The 19,741-nt window shown below is 40.4% G+C and overlaps 1 protein-coding gene across 1 annotated transcript; it reads left to right on the forward strand.

Annotated features, from left to right (window-relative positions):
• Positions 1-1,017: 1,017 nt before the first annotated feature.
• SMIM36 (small integral membrane protein 36) lies at positions 1,018-5,130 on the forward strand. The gene is made up of 2 exons (XM_087707856.1): positions 1,018-1,497; positions 5,064-5,130. The coding sequence occupies exon 1, from the start codon at positions 1,135-1,137 to the stop codon at positions 1,417-1,419; it is 285 nt and encodes a 94-aa protein (XP_087563982.1). The 5' UTR covers positions 1,018-1,134; the 3' UTR covers positions 1,420-1,497; positions 5,064-5,130.
• The last annotated feature ends 14,611 nt before the right edge of the window (positions 5,131-19,741 follow it).

The following is a 19,741-nucleotide window of genomic DNA, read 5'->3' on the forward strand; positions in this document are numbered from 1 at the left end:
TTTCCCACCCCATATGGTAATGAGGTGGTTGTTGGTGGGGCAAGCCTGGTGTAGACAGGCGGGGCAAGCGAGCAGTGACTGGACAGGTGGGGGGAATGAGCAAGGGGGCAGGCAATGGGAGGGAGCATTCTGGTACGTGGCCTCCAGAAGAACAGGTACCAGAAGACACACTAAATTTGACCAATGGGTATGCGCGTACCGGGGCGTACCCCCTGAAACCCACCCCTGGCAGAAGCACATGGTTTGAGATCCTGGGCCAAAAAGGCACTTGGGAGAGATGGGGGAGGGAGAGAGAGATTTATACCCTCTGTTGGTCTTTGAATTTGATCTTGCATTCTGATTGGTTGTCAGACTTCCATGGGGGTAACTTTGTAGGCTATCCCAAGCTTGGTTGAATCTTGCTGGGTGATATAATCTCCCCAGGTACCATGTGCTGAGTTCTGTTGCTAGATGGGTAGAGGGCTAATCCTACCTTTGTTGGATCTTGGGTGAGGGCATTTGCTTATGAATAGACCTAGCTATCCCTTTATCTCTCAAGTGCTGACATGGCTGTGGGCTATTGAGGAGGGTGGGGACTATTAAGAGTGAGTCTGCTTCCTGCCTAAAAAAAACATGTTTCTCTATTTCTCATGCAGGGAAACATAATATTCAGCCTTTTTAATATTTCCTAGAATATTTCACTCTTCCAGGAGAGGGGTGGGTGCTAACTTCCTACACTGTATCTCAAAGCATCATGCCTCGGGGCCTGCTTCCTTCTTGCATTTTCTAAAAGACAAAGGAGAAGAAGAGAGCTGCACTGGTGAGGTGTAAGATAGGAGGGATGATACATATCATTCTCACAACAACAACAACAACAAAACTGATTCCTGCACTGCTGAAAAGCATCCAAATGTAGGTTCTGTCACTGTTGACAAGATTGAATTAAAAAGGAGCTTAAGTTATTAAAGTGAGAGGCTTTAATCATGCCATTAGGGCGGGATACAGGGTGAAAGAACCCACTTCTACCAGAGCATGCAAGATGAAAATTTTGCTGCAAATTCACAGTATCCTGTATCTGTTGAGATTTGCCACAGCTCCATTTATTGCATGTACGTCGGGTTCCTGCTAAATAAATAAATAAACCCTGGGATCCAAATGGAATTTTATCTAGAGCTTGACCCCGTGACCTTGAACCTGGTCATTTTGGTTGCTAGCTATGTAATCTTGCTTTTGGTTTTCCTGATCTCCTGCGTCCTCTACGACTGTCGGGGGAAAGATCCCAGTAAGGAGTGTATTTTGGAGATTCCTATGGAAACCCAGGAACCAATCCAGTTGATGGTGGTGCAGCACGGATGCCCTGGTATCCACTGGGCAAGAGGGCTTGTCCCTGCTTACGAAAGTGCATCTGATGCAACCACGAAAAAGACAACATCGGTATAAAAAAAAGACCTCTCCTTTCTCCAGAATTCTAACCTTGCATGATTCTCTCCTGTTTGCACAAGGATAAAAGTGAGTCAGGTAAGGCAAAATTGACAGCTTGCTAGAAAGGGTGATTTCAGTACACTATAGTATTGCTAAGATATGGGTGACATTAGACTTCGCTCTTAACAAATTCAACTTCTTTTTATGTGTTATTTTCACATATGACGTCTGCCTTTGGCAGATGTTAAGGGTATCAAGACAACAGAATACTCTGCAATCTGAATTGAGTTGGGGGGGGGGGCGGTGGCTGAAAGGTTTGTCTTTTTCCAGAATAAATTAATGATTTGCCAGAGAAATGGGCAAGAGAAGAAATAGGCATGTTATTTTATTTTATATATAAAGCGATATATCCCAGCTTTATATATTTTACAAACAACCCAAGGCAGCGAACATATTCAATGCATCTTACCTTCCTAGTCCTTTTTCCCCACAGTGACAACTATTTGAGATGGTTTGGGCTGAGAGAGAGGGAATGGCCCAAAATCACCTAGCTGGCTTTCATGGCTAAGGTGGGACTTGAACTCATGATCTCCTGCTTTCTAGTCTGGTGTTTTAACCACTACACCGAACTAGTCTAGCAAATACAATCAAGATATGAAAAAGATAAAAGGGAGTATGGTTTTAACTTGGAAAGTTCAGAGTTGGATATGATACTTATGGGAACAGAAGAAAGAATAATCAAGAAACTATATAGCTATCTATTAAGAATTAGGCTAGAAGAAGTGGTTAAAGATACAATGTTAACTTTGGCAAAGAACTTTGGCTACATGATTGAGTTTGAAAAGTGGCAATAATTATGGGAAAGGAATTAAAAATTAACCATGTCAACAGCTTCTAAAGAAAACTTATACAAAATGTTTTGTAGATGGCACATGTCACCAGAAAAATTAGCAAAGATGTTTAAAGACAAGCCAGCGAAATGTTGGAAATGTCAACAAGCAACAGGGTCATATTATCATATGTGCTGGGCATGTGAGAAGCAAGGAAATATTGGACTAAAATAAAAGCATAGCTAGAGAAAATGTTACAACAAGAAATAGAATTTAGCTTGGTGTCTTAACTACTACACCAAACTAGTCTATGATTTACAGTTTATATGACTTATGGTTTATATGGTTTATGACTTAACATAATAAATTTTATATGAAGTTAAGATAAATATTTGCTACAGAAGCTACTTTTCCTCCACCAAGGCAAGGGAGGACAGCTTGGGGATATTATAATGGATCTAATGACAGGGATAATAGTGTTATATGCTTGCAGTAAAGTACATTTTTAAACAAATGGAACATAATAGGTGTTGCTATAAAGTATGGGTGAATAAGTGTTACTTATTCCTCATTTGACACTTTATAATGTGCAATGTACGGGACCCAATCTCTGAAGGATAATTTCCTCATGCTGCATTAGCTTGTCTTTCAATTCATCTTCTGTGTGAACAACTCTCTTTGGAAACTCCTTGTTCAGATGTCCTATACTGGCCAAATAATTGGGGACTTTAGTCCTGTACTTTTGCAACATCCCAGATAATGGAATATTGTTTTCATTTTAACTGTGGGTTTGTTGAATTCCCCCTAATCTTAACTGTAATTCTTGGTTTACAAACTAGAGAAGCTGGCTTCACACTAAACCAGAATGGAACCATCTATATTATGGTTTGAAGAGCATTTGTGATCCAGTCAGTATAGCAGAGGAGGACCAGAGAGATCCAAATTCTTATCTTTCTCAACTCATGAAGCTCACTTAGTGACGTAGGGATTCAAACTGCTTTGGAGAAGGAAAATCTGAAGGGACCATCTCTGTGTTTACAAGAATGTACCCTATCTTGTTTTTCCTAAATTCTTAGGAATAGATTAATTGTCAAGTCCAGTAAATGCCTATTTGGAGAGCAGCTTCCAGCAAAATCCGTCCTGTTCCCCCTGCCCACAGCAGACGTTAATCACAGCAATTTCTGCCAACTTGCTTTTTCAAAAATTGATTAAAATATTGTACACATAAGCTAAAATATTTTTTGGGTGCGTCATGTAGCCATTATTCCGACATGGATCAATAACACTAGATTTGAAAAGAAAGGTCAGATGCTTTAGATGCACAGATTGCCAATGCATAATTTTTTTAAATGAGTAAGATCAATCAAATCTGTGTGAAATATATCACTTACTCTGGAATTGGGAAATTAGTTTCCTTGAAGATTTGTAGCTGGAGGGAATATGGACATGATCTTAAAGCAAGGAAAAATACTTATGTGTGGTTGGGGGAGGTTGGATGCCTTTTCTGATCTGAAGGGGAGAGTTTGCAATCCAATGATTAGGCTGAGTTACTAGAGAAAACACTTTGAAATCCTGCTAATCATATTTAATTCATTTTGAAAGTCCTTTTTGCAAACTTCAGTGTTTCTCAAATGTTCTCCTTTGGGAAACAGAGCATCTAAAATGAATTGAAAGTGAGGCAGATCAGGAATTCTGCTAATAAGGAGAAATAAACAATTTTAGAGAATGCATTAAAATGGTGTGATTAGATTGCTTGAGGCTGCTGAAAGAATGTCCAAGGGTTGAGGGAAGAGGATGGAGATTGTATTAAATAATATTGTGTTGTATAGAATTTCAATAACAACCATGCAAATTTTTGACCAGAATTTGTAGCTTTTCTGATGACAACTGAGCAAAATTCTCAGCACCTCTCAATATAGTTAATTAGGCTTACTGGGAATTTCGGTCTATCAACAACTGCAAAGTCACTGGTTCCTCCCTTCCTTCCTGGCTACCCCACTTTGTAACCCTTAGGATTGTGCAGTGCCACCGATTCAATGCCTAAAAATGTTTTGGAGCCCATGGAAGAATTTGCAGGGCAGCTGTTGACCGAGCCATTAGGCAGCTGCATCTTTTCTTGGCCTGCTCTAACTTTTACAGCAGTGGTGAAATCTATTTTTTTTCCTACCGGTTCTGTGGGTGTGGCTTGGTGGGGGTCATGTAACTAGGTGGGCGTGGCTATGTAGTCATGTGACTGGGGGAGTCAAAAGACAGAAACTCACTTTAACAATGTCCTGCTGGAGCAGGGGGTTGGACTAGATGACCTCCAGGTCCCTTCCAGCCCTGGATTGCTGTCCCCGTTCAAGGTATCCTCTGAAGCTGTGTCTAGTGCCAGGTTTGTGGTCCTTCCTCCCTCTCCTTTTTCCCTCCATGAGCACCAACCCCTGCTCTGAAGGACCTTTTGGCCTTCACTAGAAAAAGCTGCATAGCCGTAGTGCCTGCATCACATTCCTAGATGGAAATGAGACTTTGCAAGAGTCCATAAGGCTGTGCTTATCTTTGCTGTATCTTACGATACAGTTAATGACAGCAGAAGAGCAGCCGGAGTCAACCTAATCAACCGGAACATGTCTTTGCAGCTGCAGTTCATTAGACTTTGCCCCGACATGTAGTGCTTTAAGTGGCAAAAGTTCCATGAACTCTGAGATACCTGATTTACAGTCAGACTTAAATTTCCAAGGCCTGGAGACAGATTTTTTTTTAATCACCTTGTTAAGCATAAATGTAAATTGAAGCATGCTGTAACATTATATTCTGCAAATTGTTATAATGCATTTATGTATTTCTCCTTAGGCACATCAGCCACTTTTCTGCTTTCCAAACCAGAGAGGAGGAATTTTACCTGTTTAATAAACTTGGCTCCGTTTTTTCTTATTTAATGTTTCTGGATTAATGCCTCACTTTTCAGCTTGTGTCAGTGTTTCCATATTTTTACAGCATTTGTCTATGTTGAGCTATGAATATTGCAAAAGGAGTATCAAACTGTTTTCACAGTATATGGTGTAATTCCTGTTCCCAGTTAAATATTTCTTTCTTCCACAGAATTTGTCCATGAATGCATACAAATTTGATATTTTAGTTCAACATATGTAGTTGGCAACCCTCTAGATGTTTGGACTATAATCTCCAACATCTTCAGCTTTAAAAAGAGCTCTATGTCCCCCGCTAAGCATCCTTAGCTAGAATTTTGAGCTGACATACAACAAAAATGGTTGGAAAACTATTACTGTGTTTCCCTGAAAATAAGACAAGGTCTTATTTTCTTTTGACCCTCAAAATAAGAACTTGGCCTTATTTTCATGGATGTCTTATTATTTTTGAGGTGCAGGAGGCTGTGAGCATGGTCATCTCACAGCTACTGCTGTGTTGCAATATTTTGGGGGAAGGCTTATTTTTGGGGGGAGGGCTTATTTTAGTGCATGCGCTCAAAAGCCCAATTGGGCTTATTATCTGGGGAGGTCTTATTTTCAGGTAACAGGGTAATACTAGATTACACAATTTAGTAATAGATTCTAATGATGATATTGTACTGGGACTGTTTTTTCTAAATAATGCTGGGTCACAAAGACAACATTTGAGAATGATGTTTACTGTATTTCACAATATGTGCCTGCACAAGGACACAATTTCCCAATCTATCTTTTGCAGATATCGTGGCTGAAGTCTCTTTGTCCAAATTTACATATATAAATTCATAAGTCTGAATTAGTACTAAATACTGAAATTCCAACTGTTTAATCTCTTGGAAGTGAATATTTATGAAATATTTATGCATGTTTTGATGTCTTTCCAACGTTCTTTGGAAAAATATTCCATCAGAACTTTTTCTGCAGAGCCTGAAATTATATACTGTATAGTACTAGATGCATAGGAATAAAGCAGGATTATGAGTACTGTTCCTTCCACAGATGCAGTGGTGGAATTCAGCCAGTTTGCACCAGTTCAGGCGAACCAGTTGTTAAATTATCCACTCTCCCACTATCAAAGTGGATCCTGGGTGCTGTGCTGCACTGCAATGGAGAAATGGGCAACTGAGCAGCTAGCACGAGGGAAGGAGCAGGCTGCTTTCCCTCTTTCTTCTCCCTGCTCCCTGTTCCTCCTTCCTTCATGCCGGCTGCTCCATTGCCTGTTTCACCATTTCAGTGGAGCACCCAGAATCCACGTTGATAGCAAGGTGGGGGGAGATAATTTAACAACTGGTTCGCCCAGGATCAGGTTGGCCATTGTGGGAGGCTCATCCCCCATGTGTGGCAGGGCTGGAGGGCAATGGGCCATGCCTACCACAACAGCCAAACTGACCCTGGCCGAACCAATTGTTAAATTATTAGAATCCCACCACTTCACAGTTGGCCTTTGTTCAATAAACACAGAATCTGCAAAGACGCAAGTTATGCACATTCAGACTGGTTGTTGTTTTGTTTTGTTTTTTTTGTGATGAGGCAAAATCATTTTTGTGATTTTATGAAGTTCAAGATGGCACATTAATATCCATATGTGCATAAAACGGCATGTGTACTATACATTTTCTCCTTGTAGTGGGATTTTGGGAGGGGGGGATTTAAGATGCTTGCATAGGTCTTGCATGAAAACAACTTCTACAAATATATAATTTCTATCCAGAGAACCAATAAGTGTATGAGAGTAAGACACTGAACAATAGTAATAACTAAACTAACCTCTTTGTGTCTTTTAGTGAGTGAGATTTCAGGCCCCCAAATGGAAATAAGCAACAGGAGTAATTGTCATACTATCATCATCCAAAATTTGTCCATTGCAGGATAAGGCCTCTTCATTGATGGTTGTGGACCACAATCTACTCTGCTGGTTCAGTATAGTTTAGCAGGTAGAATATTTTTACTCTCCTGTCTAGGGTTTTCAAAGACTATAGTCACTGTCCCAAAGTCACCTAGCCAGTTTCTATGCTTAAGGGAAGTCTAGAACCTGGCTCTTCCTAGTCCTACTCCAGAATCTTAACCGCAAGTCAGATGTCACTTCATATATCTAATGAAGTAAGCTGCACTTCACAAAAGCTTATGCCTTTTATTAAAGTGTATTAATCTGAAAAGGTGCTGTCAATCCCCTCCTGATATTTTTATTACACCACCTGACTCTAATCTGCAATGCACTACAAATCCTAAATTTGTCTGAAAATTCATGGAGAGATCTACACATTGAGCCTGGACTGATAAGCTGAACCTGATTTGTTATACAGTGAAGAAGGTGGGAGGAATTAACTGCTTCTTTGATGCTGACTTTGAAGTCCCAACACCATATAAGCTCCTCTTGCCAAATCTGATATTTTCAAATCAGTGACAAATATTAATCTTTCCGTTTTATGATTGACCACAGAAATAATAAAGACTAACAAATGTCATCATTAACTCTTTGTTCAGACACAGACCAGAATGCAGAAGAGTAACAAGTGTTGCAAGATCCAATCTGACTTGGTCACCAGGACCAGAAGTTTTGTCTTCTGAGCTTTTGGACTCATGCTGGAGCCCATCTTCAGGGAACCTCTGTCTAGCAGAGTATGTGCTTTGGGCTACTCTGTGTGTAGTATTTATGTGGTGCCTTCCAGCAGTGGGATTCACTTACCTACCGGTTCGCAAATGTGAGTGTGCGCCTTCTGTGCCTGCACTGTGCTCACACATTTCATCGGGGTGAGGTGGGGTAGGCAGAGCCTCCTGCAGATGCCACTACCGGTTCTCCCGAACTGGAGAGAACCAGCTGAATACCACCTCTGGTGCCTTCCTGTTGATTGATTGGTGTTTGGACGGATGGTGATTGGCTGTTGTTTCCTTGTGCTGTGAATCTCAGACTCCTAAGCATCTGCAAATCCTTTTTGGAGGATAATTCTGAATGGTCACTAAGCCATTGGTCATAAGTCAAGGACTACCTGTATAGAGGCAGCCATGCATCACTGATGCAGCTCCTAGTGCTCTAAAGCTGAATGGCTTCTCCTTCACATGTCTGCTATTATATTTCAGGTTCTGATCAGTGCAGGAACTAAATTCGGATCTACTTATAAATATATCCAATTTCCTGTGTGAATTAAAGCCTTCAATTTAGCCAATTGTACATGTGCAATGATCCTCCTACTTTCTATATCAACAGGGAGGACTAAATACTTAAGCCTTTTGAAAACAGAAACCAATTTTCCATTTTTCAAAAGTATTGTTATATAAATGCTGGTACACCTTCCTGCACATGGGAATTTATTGCTGGTTTTAACCTTTAATTAGTTTATTGACGCTGATATCTTTACACAAATATCCTAAGCATGCAATATTAAGGTGTGCCTAACTTCTCCCTCTGTTTGTAATATGAGGCAATTTAAATTATAGGGTGCTAAATATCCTTATTAAGTAAAAAGTCCTTGATTGGTAATAATTCAGGTCAGGCAAGGCTTATTAGACACCCATATTCTTACAGTGGGGATATTTTGGGAAAACCATATTGATTTAGAGTATCTATTTAACTTTGTTGGAAAACCCATAGTTATTTACACAATCTATTTAAATTTGTTGGCACCCAATTCCAATGAAGTATACCAGGTTGTAAAACTCAACACCCATCTGCTGATGGGCCTTCCTGAATATCTAAAAGGAAATACCATTGGGAGATTACACAGTTGGAGAAGTATAATTAAAGGGCAAATAAGAATGTCACTTATCATTTCTAGAACAAAACACTTTTCACAGGCTTTCTCCCAGCAGCCTGGCAAAGGGAATTCTATTCCACAGAAAATAGGACTGTGGGGTGAGAGTCAGCCAGTCACCAGTGAAGTGTAAGCCATTTGCCTGCCCAAAATACTTTTATAAACTTAGTCCCACCATTGTGTTGCCAGTAACAATGACTATCCGACTCCTCATTTATAATAAATCATAAATCAATCAATCATGGAAACATGAGTTCAAGTACAAATGTCCAGCAGCTGAAACTGAATTAATGACCTCAATCTTACAAGATGTAGCTTTAGCAGGGAACATCTGGTGTCTAATTTAATCCAGAGATCCAACAGATTCATGATAGTTTGATTTACCAAGCGAGAATCAGACTGAAGGTTGTCTAGAAGGTTGTTCAAACTCTAATAAGCCTTTCGGTCTTGCATGATAGCAAAACAGCAGAACTCGATAAGACGTTAATACACGATTTCTTTGGTCTGTATGCTTCTTGTTATCTTCCCAGCACAAAGTGAAGGGATAGTACTTGTATAACACCTCCTCTTGTTGTCTCCATTTCGGGTCCAAGCCTGGTGCTGAAGAACACCAGACACGAGGTGCTGGTTTTGTTTTCTTTTATTAAAGTGCTCCAAAAATAGGGGGCCCGGCTAGAAAATGCCAAGGAACCCCGAACAACAGAATTAAGAAAGCTTTATACAATTTCACTAAAGAGGAAGGTGGGATATATAAAACAAATCAACTAATCAACATTTTAGTAATGATCTAACAATTATCCTATTGGTCTCTAGATGTCCCTATTCCTACGCCTTGGCTAATGAATGCTCCAGGAGTTATCTAATACACATTCCATGTGCTCCAGCTTCTAGTTGAGATATGCATGATGTCCAAATCTTTGTTATCTAACTACCTAGAATGGTTATAAGTGTTACATGTGCATATGCTCTGTGAATTCTTTGTTCTTGCCAGATGGATTCCACAATTCCAGGCATCCCAATTTTCTTTCAAGTGCACACCATAGCTTTGCTTTGTTTTAGCAGACAGCCCATCACTCCCATTTTCTGTAAAATTTAGAGTGCAGATGAGGAAACCTGAATCAAGGCACACAGGCTGAGTGAAATGTGTGTGTTTCACCAACATGTGAACAGCCAGCTCCAGACCCTCTCTGTCTGCTTCGTAGAATCTTCTGCCGAGTTGACACCGGGACATATGGCTTACCAGCCATGTTGCGTTACAAATAGGTCAGCTTCTCCAGCACTTGCTCTAAAATCCTCTGGCTGTTCCCCAGATGGCTTTGGCTTTGTCTTCATAGAGGATTATTGCAACATCAACATCAGGCAGTGAGACAGAGTCAGCCTTTGTAAACAAGCAGCCAACTTCTGCTTTGCCATTCTCTTTCTGACTGCTGTTGCTAATCAGCATTTATACAGAGAGGGAATCAAGTTTATACTCACAGGATACTGGTTTCCTTTGTTTTCCTAACTAGTGAATAGAATAGAATAGAATAGAATAGAATAGAATAGAATAGAATAGAATAGAATAGAATAGAATAGAATAGAATAGAATAGAATAGAATAGAATAGAATAGAATAGAATAGAATTCTTTATTGGTCAAGTGTGATTAGACATACAAGGAATTACCGTATTTTTCAGAGTATAAGACGCACCTTGTTGCTCAGAAAAGAGGGTGAAAATCTAGGTATGTCTTATACATCGAATACAGCATTTTTTGCCTCCCAAAGCCCCGCCCCATTCACAAAAATGGCTGTGCATTGTGAAAAATGGGCCATTTTTGGGGAGGTTTGCATAGTGCAAAAACTTTTTTATCCCTTTTAGAAAGCTCTTTAACTGATTGATGAGAATTACATTGATCAAGTGCTGTACCAGCAAAAACAAAGTCTTAGGTGCTTCAGATTGTCAACAATTTCGTTCTCCAGCACATGGATAAATACACCTGGAAACATCTACCTACCTACCTATTCTCTCTCCCTACTTACCTACTGTATTTCTCTACCTCTCTGTCTCTCTATTTTTCTCTATATATATCCCTTTATCTAACTACCTACCTACCTACCTACCTACCTAACTACTCTCTCTCCATACCTACCTACTGTATTTCTCTCTCTTTCTCTCCCTCTCTATCCCTCTATCTACCTACCTACATTTTTTAAAAATTTGCCTCTTCAAAACCTTGGTGCTTCTTATACTCCAGTGCGTCTTATACTCTGAAAAATATGGTAGTCTTTGGTGCATATGCTTTCAGTGTAGATAAAGAAAAATAAAATACATTCATCAAGAACCATAAGATACAACACTTGGTGATAGTCATAAGTTACTAATAAGCAATCAAATCATACTAGGAAAAAAAATAAAACAATATAAGTTGTAAAGAAACAAGCAACATGGTTGTAGTCATAAGTGGGAAGAGATAGGCACTAGGAAGGAAGAGGATAATAATAATACAGTCTTAGTAGGTAATATGACAGTGTTGTGGGAATTAGTTGTTTAGCAGAGTGATGGCATTCGGGGGAAAACTATCCTTGTGTTTAGTTGTTCTGGTGTGCAGTGCTCTATAGTGTCATTCTGAGGGTAGAAGTTGAAACAATTTATATCCAGGATGTGAAGGGTCTGTAGATATTTTCACAGCCCTCTTTTTAACTCGTGCAGTGTACAGGTCCATTCGCTCAGTTCCCAGTGCCCTCCTCCCTAGGCTTATCCCATCTTCCAAAGGACACAAGAACCTATGAATGGCTTCTGGCCCAGATTCCTCTGAAAGGAAATGCCTGTCACCAGGCTGGGGCTATATATGGTCTCAACCCCAACCTATGAGTGGGACAGGAGTCACACTGACAGTTTCCTAGGTCTCTTAATGAGGGAGAGGTGGCATTTTGCTGGAGGTTTAAAGTAGTTTTTCTTCTTGGGCCAGCATTCTCTATGTATTTGTGTGTGGGTGCGTAGGTGTTTGTGCATGTGTGCATGCATTCAGAATCTCAGCAAGTTCCATCTGTAAACAACCACAACAAACATGAATGCAACCCTTTGATTTCATAGCCGTGCTCGTATGGTTGGTGTCGCACATTGGTAGGGGGCGCAGTCAAAGGCATTATTAGAGAACAAACAGAACAAATAGGTTGAGAATGCTATAATTGCTTTTGGCATTTAGAAAAAGCAACCTCTTTTTCAGGCATAAAAAGGCATGAATGAGATGAGAGTTTTAATGTGACTTGAATGTTTATTGTTCAGTGTCCTTTGTTTGTTTCATTCTGTTGCATTACCGGTTTTTATTGAGTATTTCTAAACCCATTAAGGGAGAGGAGGGCATATCAATTTTCTAAATAAGTCTTCTCAAGAAATTGTTGGTGGGGGGTAGATAAGATGATTGCATAAGTTAGGTCCATCCTCCTCCGCATGAGCTGAAGATGTCTCACTCACTTAACCTTAAGCTAAGTGGCATTCAAGGTTTCTGGAAAGCTGCTGTTAGCATTGGATGGTCTGGAATGTAGCTTGCATCTGCCTTTGGCAAACCATATTTAGCTAAGACATCTTGATTGGTTTCCAGAGGTATTTACTTGTATTTGCTTGAACAGGATTAAAGGGCCTGACGTAAAGCATGCTTCTTTCCTAAATAATTCTACTTGCATTTAAGCAATTTTTAAAAAGCTGCCTTTGCGTGGGTCTCTGAAACTATGCTTAAACTTGAGTTGTTACAGTTAGCTGGGGAGGGTGTGTTGTCTTAAGAACGTCCTCTATAGAGAGTAAGAAAAATATACTTAGATGCAAATAGAGTATACAGAAACCTTTATCCAGACAAAGGGGGCTAAAGCTTCGATGAGAACAATGAGATAACATTTGAAAGCAATTCAGGTAAATGCCTCCCTAATTTGCTGCACTATAAGGAGGAGGAGGAGGAGGAGAGCACAATCAGTTCTGCTACTATAGTCATTCACAATAAAAGAGGGTTGGTTTTCTGATCTGGTCTATCCAGTTCCTGACCTGTATTTACCCAGGAGAACTTGCTGTATTGATAATAGTGAATTCCCATTCTGAGAAGAAGCCACAAGCATTGCCTGGACTGATTCAGCAAGAGACCTTGGAGTCAGTGGTGGGATTCAAACATTTTACTACCGGTTCTGTGGGCATGGCTTTGTGGGTGTGCAGTGGCTCTGTGGGCGTGGCAGAGGAAGGATACTGCAAAATCCACATTCCCTCCCCACCGCACTAACCTGCTTTCCAGAAATGGAGAAACATGTTTTTAGGTAGGAAACAGGCTCACTCTTAATAGCCCCCAGCTTTGTCAATGGGCCATTAAAATGCCTGAGCCAGTCTATTCTACATAACAAATATCTTCCCCCTTTAGCTCCAGGGTGATGGGATTAAGGCATGATAGTATTAGCCCTTTACCCATCTTACCACATGGCATCTGGGAACACAACCAAGCTTGAGACTCAAAAGACACACAACCTACAAAGTTAGCCCCTGGGAGTCTGATAACCAATCAGAATACATTTCTTACACAGGAATTGGAAACAGAGGGGTGGGGCTGAACAGAGAGTATAAAAAACTCAGGAACTCTCAGCAAGCTCTTCGCTTCTTTTTCTTCTTCACCCAACATCTGAAATTATGTGATTCCCGCTTTTCTGTTCAGGAGCTCAAGCCATGTGATCCTGTCCACCATTAAACCATCTTTTCAAGCAGCCTCCATGTTTCCAGTGTCTTTTCCCCCACTTGCAACTGAACCCAGAAGGACATTTCTTCCAACAATAAAAACAGAAGAGACACATTTACCAACAGCAATATATACAGAATAGCATTTGAGAGATAACAACTAATTCATCTATTCAAGTGGAAAAGTCCCCTCTATAAAGAGTTTAACTAATCACTGAATTTTAACTAGTTGATGACCTTTGGGACAATTGTGAAAGCTGCTGCTTGGGCAAAGTATTCAAACAATTTCAGAATGTCTCTTTAGGCAAAGTATCTAAGGAATTTTAGGCGAAAAGAAATGATAACAGTAGAATTTCCCAGGAGAGGTCTGCCTTTCAATGCAAAAGTATTTACACCAACAAAACTCTATCTTTTTTTTATTAGAGGAAAGGGATTGATCTTGTCAACTTGAATATTTCTGTCTCTCACAGAGATTACCAAGGACCTCAAAAGTTTTAGCAAACCTTGATTACTTTTTCCAGCAAACTTATCAACAGCCGTGGCAGTATTGCAAAACTCAACAGTCCAAAACTGAGCAGCTTGCCTTTGTGTAAGAATATAGAATGTGATTCTCAAGACTTGCAAGGAAATGGAAGGGGTGCTAAAAGGGAAATAACCCAAATAGAAATAGAAGATTATGCTCAATTTGTAGTCAATTAGTTTACAGCCAGCCAGCTTACAGAGAATCAGAAGAAATGTTGGGGTAATCTATCCATTTGAAAAGGTTTACTTAGAATCAATCCATGTGAATAACATTTAAAGAGTAAGATAACATTTAAAGAGTAAGAGTGTGTGCCAACTAAGAGCTTCAGAATTTCTCAATCTTCTCACAAACACATTTTAGGGTACACATGACCCTCTGGGACGCAAACTAGCCAATCAAATTAGCCAGTGGTGGGATTCAAATAATTTAACTACTGGTTCTCTGCCCTAATGATTTCTTCCAACAACTAGTTCACCAAAGTGCTCAGAAAGTTAACAACCGGTTCTCCCGAAGTGGTGCGAATTGGCTGAATCCCACCACTGAAACTAGCCTAATATGGTAGACAGTCCCAGCTCAAATAATGAGTTCATGGTTCAGCTTCCTGTATGAATTGATTAAGTTAATTATAATATATATGTAGAATCCTCAGTCCTCTCTGAACTTGGTGGTTTTCTGGCAGACGTTTCATTACCCCTACTAGGTAACCTTATCAGTATTAGCATTGATGGTGTGACCTAGTTGGGTGATGAAAAACTGCCAGAAAACAGTCAAGCTCAGAAAGCAACAAGGACCTCACAGTTTAACCCTGAGTTACAAACATTCTCTTCTATTGGTATAATATATCTTCTATGATCCCACATCTCTGGCTCTGCCCTCGTTGTCCATTTTGGCTTGAACTTCAGGCTTTGGCTTCTGCAGACACAGATGCTTCTGTAATACTTCCTTGACCAACACTTTTGAAAGTACAAGTCAGATCTTGCACAGCCTTCTGGATAAACTTGAATACTAGACTGTTTTCTAAACATGGCATGGAAAAGTGTTTTAAAAACCAGACAGCTAATCCTTTGGGGCACAAATAATGACATTAAACAAGCACCTGTTTGACAGGTCGCTAAACAGGTCATTGTAAGCATTCACCTCCATGTACCCAATCCTGCCTCACCTCACATTGAGGATAGGGACTGCTGGTCATTTCCCGCCAGGAAGAGACATAGAAGAGAGATAGCAGATGAAGCCAAGGGAATCTTCTCCTTCTTTTCTTTAATTTGCTTCATATAATATTAACAATGATACCACATGCTAGGTTCAATACTGTAGCAGAGTAGACATCAACAATTGGGGTGACACGATTTTATTCCATCATGCTTTTGTGAGAGTTCAAAGACCACTGGATTGCATTCTAAAATCGGCTATCTGGCTGTGTCTTAGAGTGTTCAAAGAATTAGAGTTATCTGATTGAGGAACAAAACCTCAGACCACCTCTAGAAGGAAACCACAGGTTTTCTGTGTGTCTTTGCAGCCATCTAATAGATGTTCAGATACTTGCAGCCCAGATCTGGAAGCCCTGTGACACAGTGATATCTACAATAGTGCCAGTAAATTTAATTTCTGTGTCTTCCTACAATATCTGACTGAGGGTAGAGTTATATTTCATCCACAGATGTATAGAGATGCATTAAGCAAGCAGTAGGGGTCCCTACAGCAGTGATGGCTAATCTTTTTGTGCTTGTGTGGCGAAATCTTGTGCATGTGCAACAGCAATGGGTGGAATCCATCAGAGGGAGATGCGATCTGGAAATAAAGAGGAATTTCTAAATAGTAAGAATGATTAATCAATGGAACCGCTAGCCTCCCAGGCTGTGGGTGCTCCATCATTGGAGGTTCTCAAGAAAAGATTGAACATCCATTTATCCGGGGTGATATAAGGACTCCTGCCTTGGACAGGGGGTTAAACTAGAAGACCTCCAAGGTCCCTTCCAGCCCTATGACTATCATTCTTCAGGCATCCTCTGTTCTTTGTGTTTTGCAATGATTCAATGCCCTTGGAAGTTCTGGCCTGACAATTATAAGCCTGAGCATATTTGTTTGTCATTTGCAGCTTGGGAGTGGATGTTAATAGTATTAAAAAGATAGGTTCTGTGATGAAATCCTCTTCTCCACAGCTATTCAAGATCCTCCTTTTTTTCCCTGGCTTAACCTAGTTAATGGCCAGATGAATTATAAATCCTGCCGGCATATTTGAGTGTTGAATGAAATACCTGTTGGAAAGATTAAGTTATATTTATTGACATAGTGCCAATTATTTAAAAAATTAAAATACCTTGGGGTTATTGATATTTTAGCATCAAAATTATTAATAGAGACTTGTTGATATAAAGTATTTAGCACGCATCATCTCTTACTTTCTACAGCTGTTTTTGCCTGGCATGCTGAACCCGTTCCAGTTATCTCCCAAAACTTTCTCTTCTTGAAAATGTATCTACACACTTGAAACTTGGTTAATTATACAAGTTTAGACAGCAAAGTGTTTGATCTGTCCCACCCACCCAATAATCTGAGTTCAAAGAGGAAGGCACATCACAATTTGGAAGAGAAGATTTGTAGCTCCAGGTTGAACTCTGGGGTCACTGAGCTTGGTTGTTTTCTTTCATTACCCAATTAGACAACATCTTCAGTGCTAAATGTCTGCAAGAAAACAACCAAACTCAGAAGCACCAAGGATCCCAAAGAAGAATTTATTGATGGGAGATACTTGTTACCTTCACACATAAAAATGTTCAGATTTTTCTAAAGGATCTGTGTCCTTCAGCTAGATGTACACATTTGCCATCAGCTTGACTGTGTATATCGTGCTCTGTGAGTTATTTGAAGGTTCTGCTTGAAAGGCAGGTGGGTCAGCCAGGGCTTGTTTGGGGCAGTGGTGAAATTGAATTTTTTTTTTTACTACCGGTTCCCTTGGGATGGCTTGGTGGGCGTGGCAAGGGAAGGATACTGCAAAATCTTCATTCCACCCCACTCTGGGGCCAGCCTGAGTGGTATTTCCCAGTTCTCCAACCCACTCAAAATTTCTGCTACTGGTTCTCCAGAACCTGTCAGAACCTTCTGAATTTCACCCCTGGTTTGGGGAAGGGTGGGGATTGGGGAGTTTTAAGTGTGATATTGGTTCAAGCATCAGTAAGACTGCTCCTTAACTCTCAATCTCCCAAAGTGTTCTTTTAAAGGATAAAATGTACACATTCTTGGACCTACAAAAAGCGAGGCAAACTTTACAGAGATGAAAATATAATTAAAAAAATATTGCAATGTGCAGAAATGGATAGTCTAACACTTAAAATTAAGGAAATCAGTTAGGATTAAGCATGCCTGATTTTCTCTTGGTTTATCAGCCTTGTGAGGGTAGTCTAGACAAGAAACACGCCCAGGAATACTAGCTCTAACTTAATTATTAGGTAACATTAACAGAATCTTGCAAATCTTAAAAGTACATCCCCCCCCCCCACCTTTGCACTTCAAGATACTAGAAAGGGTCCCTTCTGAGACCTTTGGCATTCCATCATTCCTTCTTTGGGCTCAGCTACCTCTTATCTGACTAGTCTGCGGCTCCTCCTCCTGACTCCCAAGGTCATCCCCTCATACCATTACAAAGTTCATAAACCCTAACCTATATTTTTTACCAAAAACAGAAATGCGCTGTGAATCATATTAACAGATGTGTATTATAGTTTAATGACTTTTCCTTTGAGCCTTAAATATGTCTTTAAAACACTGATTCTTACTCTGTCTCCTTCACTTGTCCTGTTCCTTTCCCCTGATGAAATCTTTTTAAAAGTCTTACCCCAACAAAGCACCTTTTCTCAGTCTCCTCAGATAGAAGAGCGATTGTTTTGCTTTTCTCTGCTAGTGCATCAAGGCCTTGTTCCCTTGGGTAATTGTTTTAACAGTCTCTGTTGTTTTGCACTCTGCTACCTAAATCCTCATTTGACCAGCTAATTAACTTAACTAGCATTTTGAAATGTGAATGAACCCTCATTAGGGGTAAAGAATCCTTGCCGAGTGAGATACAGGGCTAGATGTAATCAGTGTCCCTATCTTGTGCACAACTGTGTTGGACTACTAGGAAATAATTCAACAATAGGCTGAGGCGTTTGTCCATGCCTGTGTTCTTGGAAATGAACCTTAACTGAATTTGATGGGACTTGCTTCTAAATAAGCAAGCACGCATAGGAAAAAGGTCCTATCCCAGTGATAGTGAACCTTTTTCTTACAGTGTGCCAAAATTGCGTTCCTGAACTTCCGGTTGGCCTGTTGGGTCCATTTTTCACCCTCCCCAGCCTCCAGAGGCTTTCCTGGAGCATGGAGAGGGCAAAAACGGCCTCCTCTGGCCCTCTGGAAGGGCAAAAAATAAACTGGCCTGTGCACGCATGTACACCGGAGGTGACGGCTGGTGTGCCAATAAATATGGCTCTGCGTGCCACCTGTGGCATGCATGCCATAGGTTCCCCCTTTAGATCCTATCATAAACACATTTATTTGGGAAGCACCCAATTGAATGTAACGGAGCTTACTTCTAAATAAGCTAGGCTCAACAAATTGGTGAGAAAAGCAAAGCAAAACAGCTTCCTGTTTTGTTTGTCTCTTCTTTGTTCTTACACTGTTTCCTGCTCTGTCCAAACTGCAGTTGTGGAGTCTCACATCCTCCACAGAAACATCCCAGAACTATTTGCTGTTCCTACTGACTGTTCAGAATCTACATGTCCATCTTTTGTAGCTATTAAGAATATGTTATCTCTGACTTTACGGATGTGGTTGGCATGGAGGACACATTGCTTTGGAAGGGAAGCCTAAATTAATAGTTCAGAGCAGAGATGGGTTCCTACCAGTTCGGACTGGTTCTACCGAGTAGGTAGTAACTCGGCCTGCCACGCCCCTGAACTAGTTCTATCGGCATGTGAGCATAGCATGCATCAAGCGTGCACTGGTGCATTCCTGAGTGAACCGGCAGTGGCAGCAGCCGGAACCCACCCCTGGTTCAGAGTATATTTAAACTCCATCCCAATCACCCCAAACTTCCTTTCCATCCCTAATAGACGCTTGAAAAGTGTCTACAGTTAGCTGCACATTTCTTGCAGTAGATTGGTAGTTTCTATATTTGTATATTACAAAATAGCCCATTGTATTAGATAATTGACACTGGTGTGGACATGGGGAGAGCAATAGGGCTTGCATTTAAATTACTAAAGCCCTGGGAAAAAGCAGAGGCTCATCTTATGAAACCAAACAATCAAAAGAGCTGGGTGTTTACCCTCCTCTTTCATAGCTGAGGATACAGATCAAGCCAGGGTAATGTTGTGGCGTAAGGGAACATCCAGCAATGCACACCATGTGCTCTATTTCTTTATTTATCTATAGCTCATTTCTCAACATGGATTCATAATTTGCACGAACTGTCTCGGCTTGCCACATGAAGCAATTATTCTGATGCCACAAATCATACAATCGTGTACATTCAGAACGTTGATAGGGTTCCCATTTATTTTTATTTTTTTAAAAAAGGTTGGAAACCTCATGGGTACATGTTGTTTCTCCAACTGAGTAGGTCAATA

The sequence above is a fragment of the Thamnophis sirtalis genome, unplaced genomic scaffold (assembly GCF_051295495.1).
Source record: "Thamnophis sirtalis isolate CommonGarterSnake01/CBP01778 unplaced genomic scaffold, rThaSir2_p1.2 scaffold_3, whole genome shotgun sequence".
Lineage (NCBI taxonomy): Eukaryota > Metazoa > Chordata > Lepidosauria > Squamata > Natricidae > Thamnophis > Thamnophis sirtalis.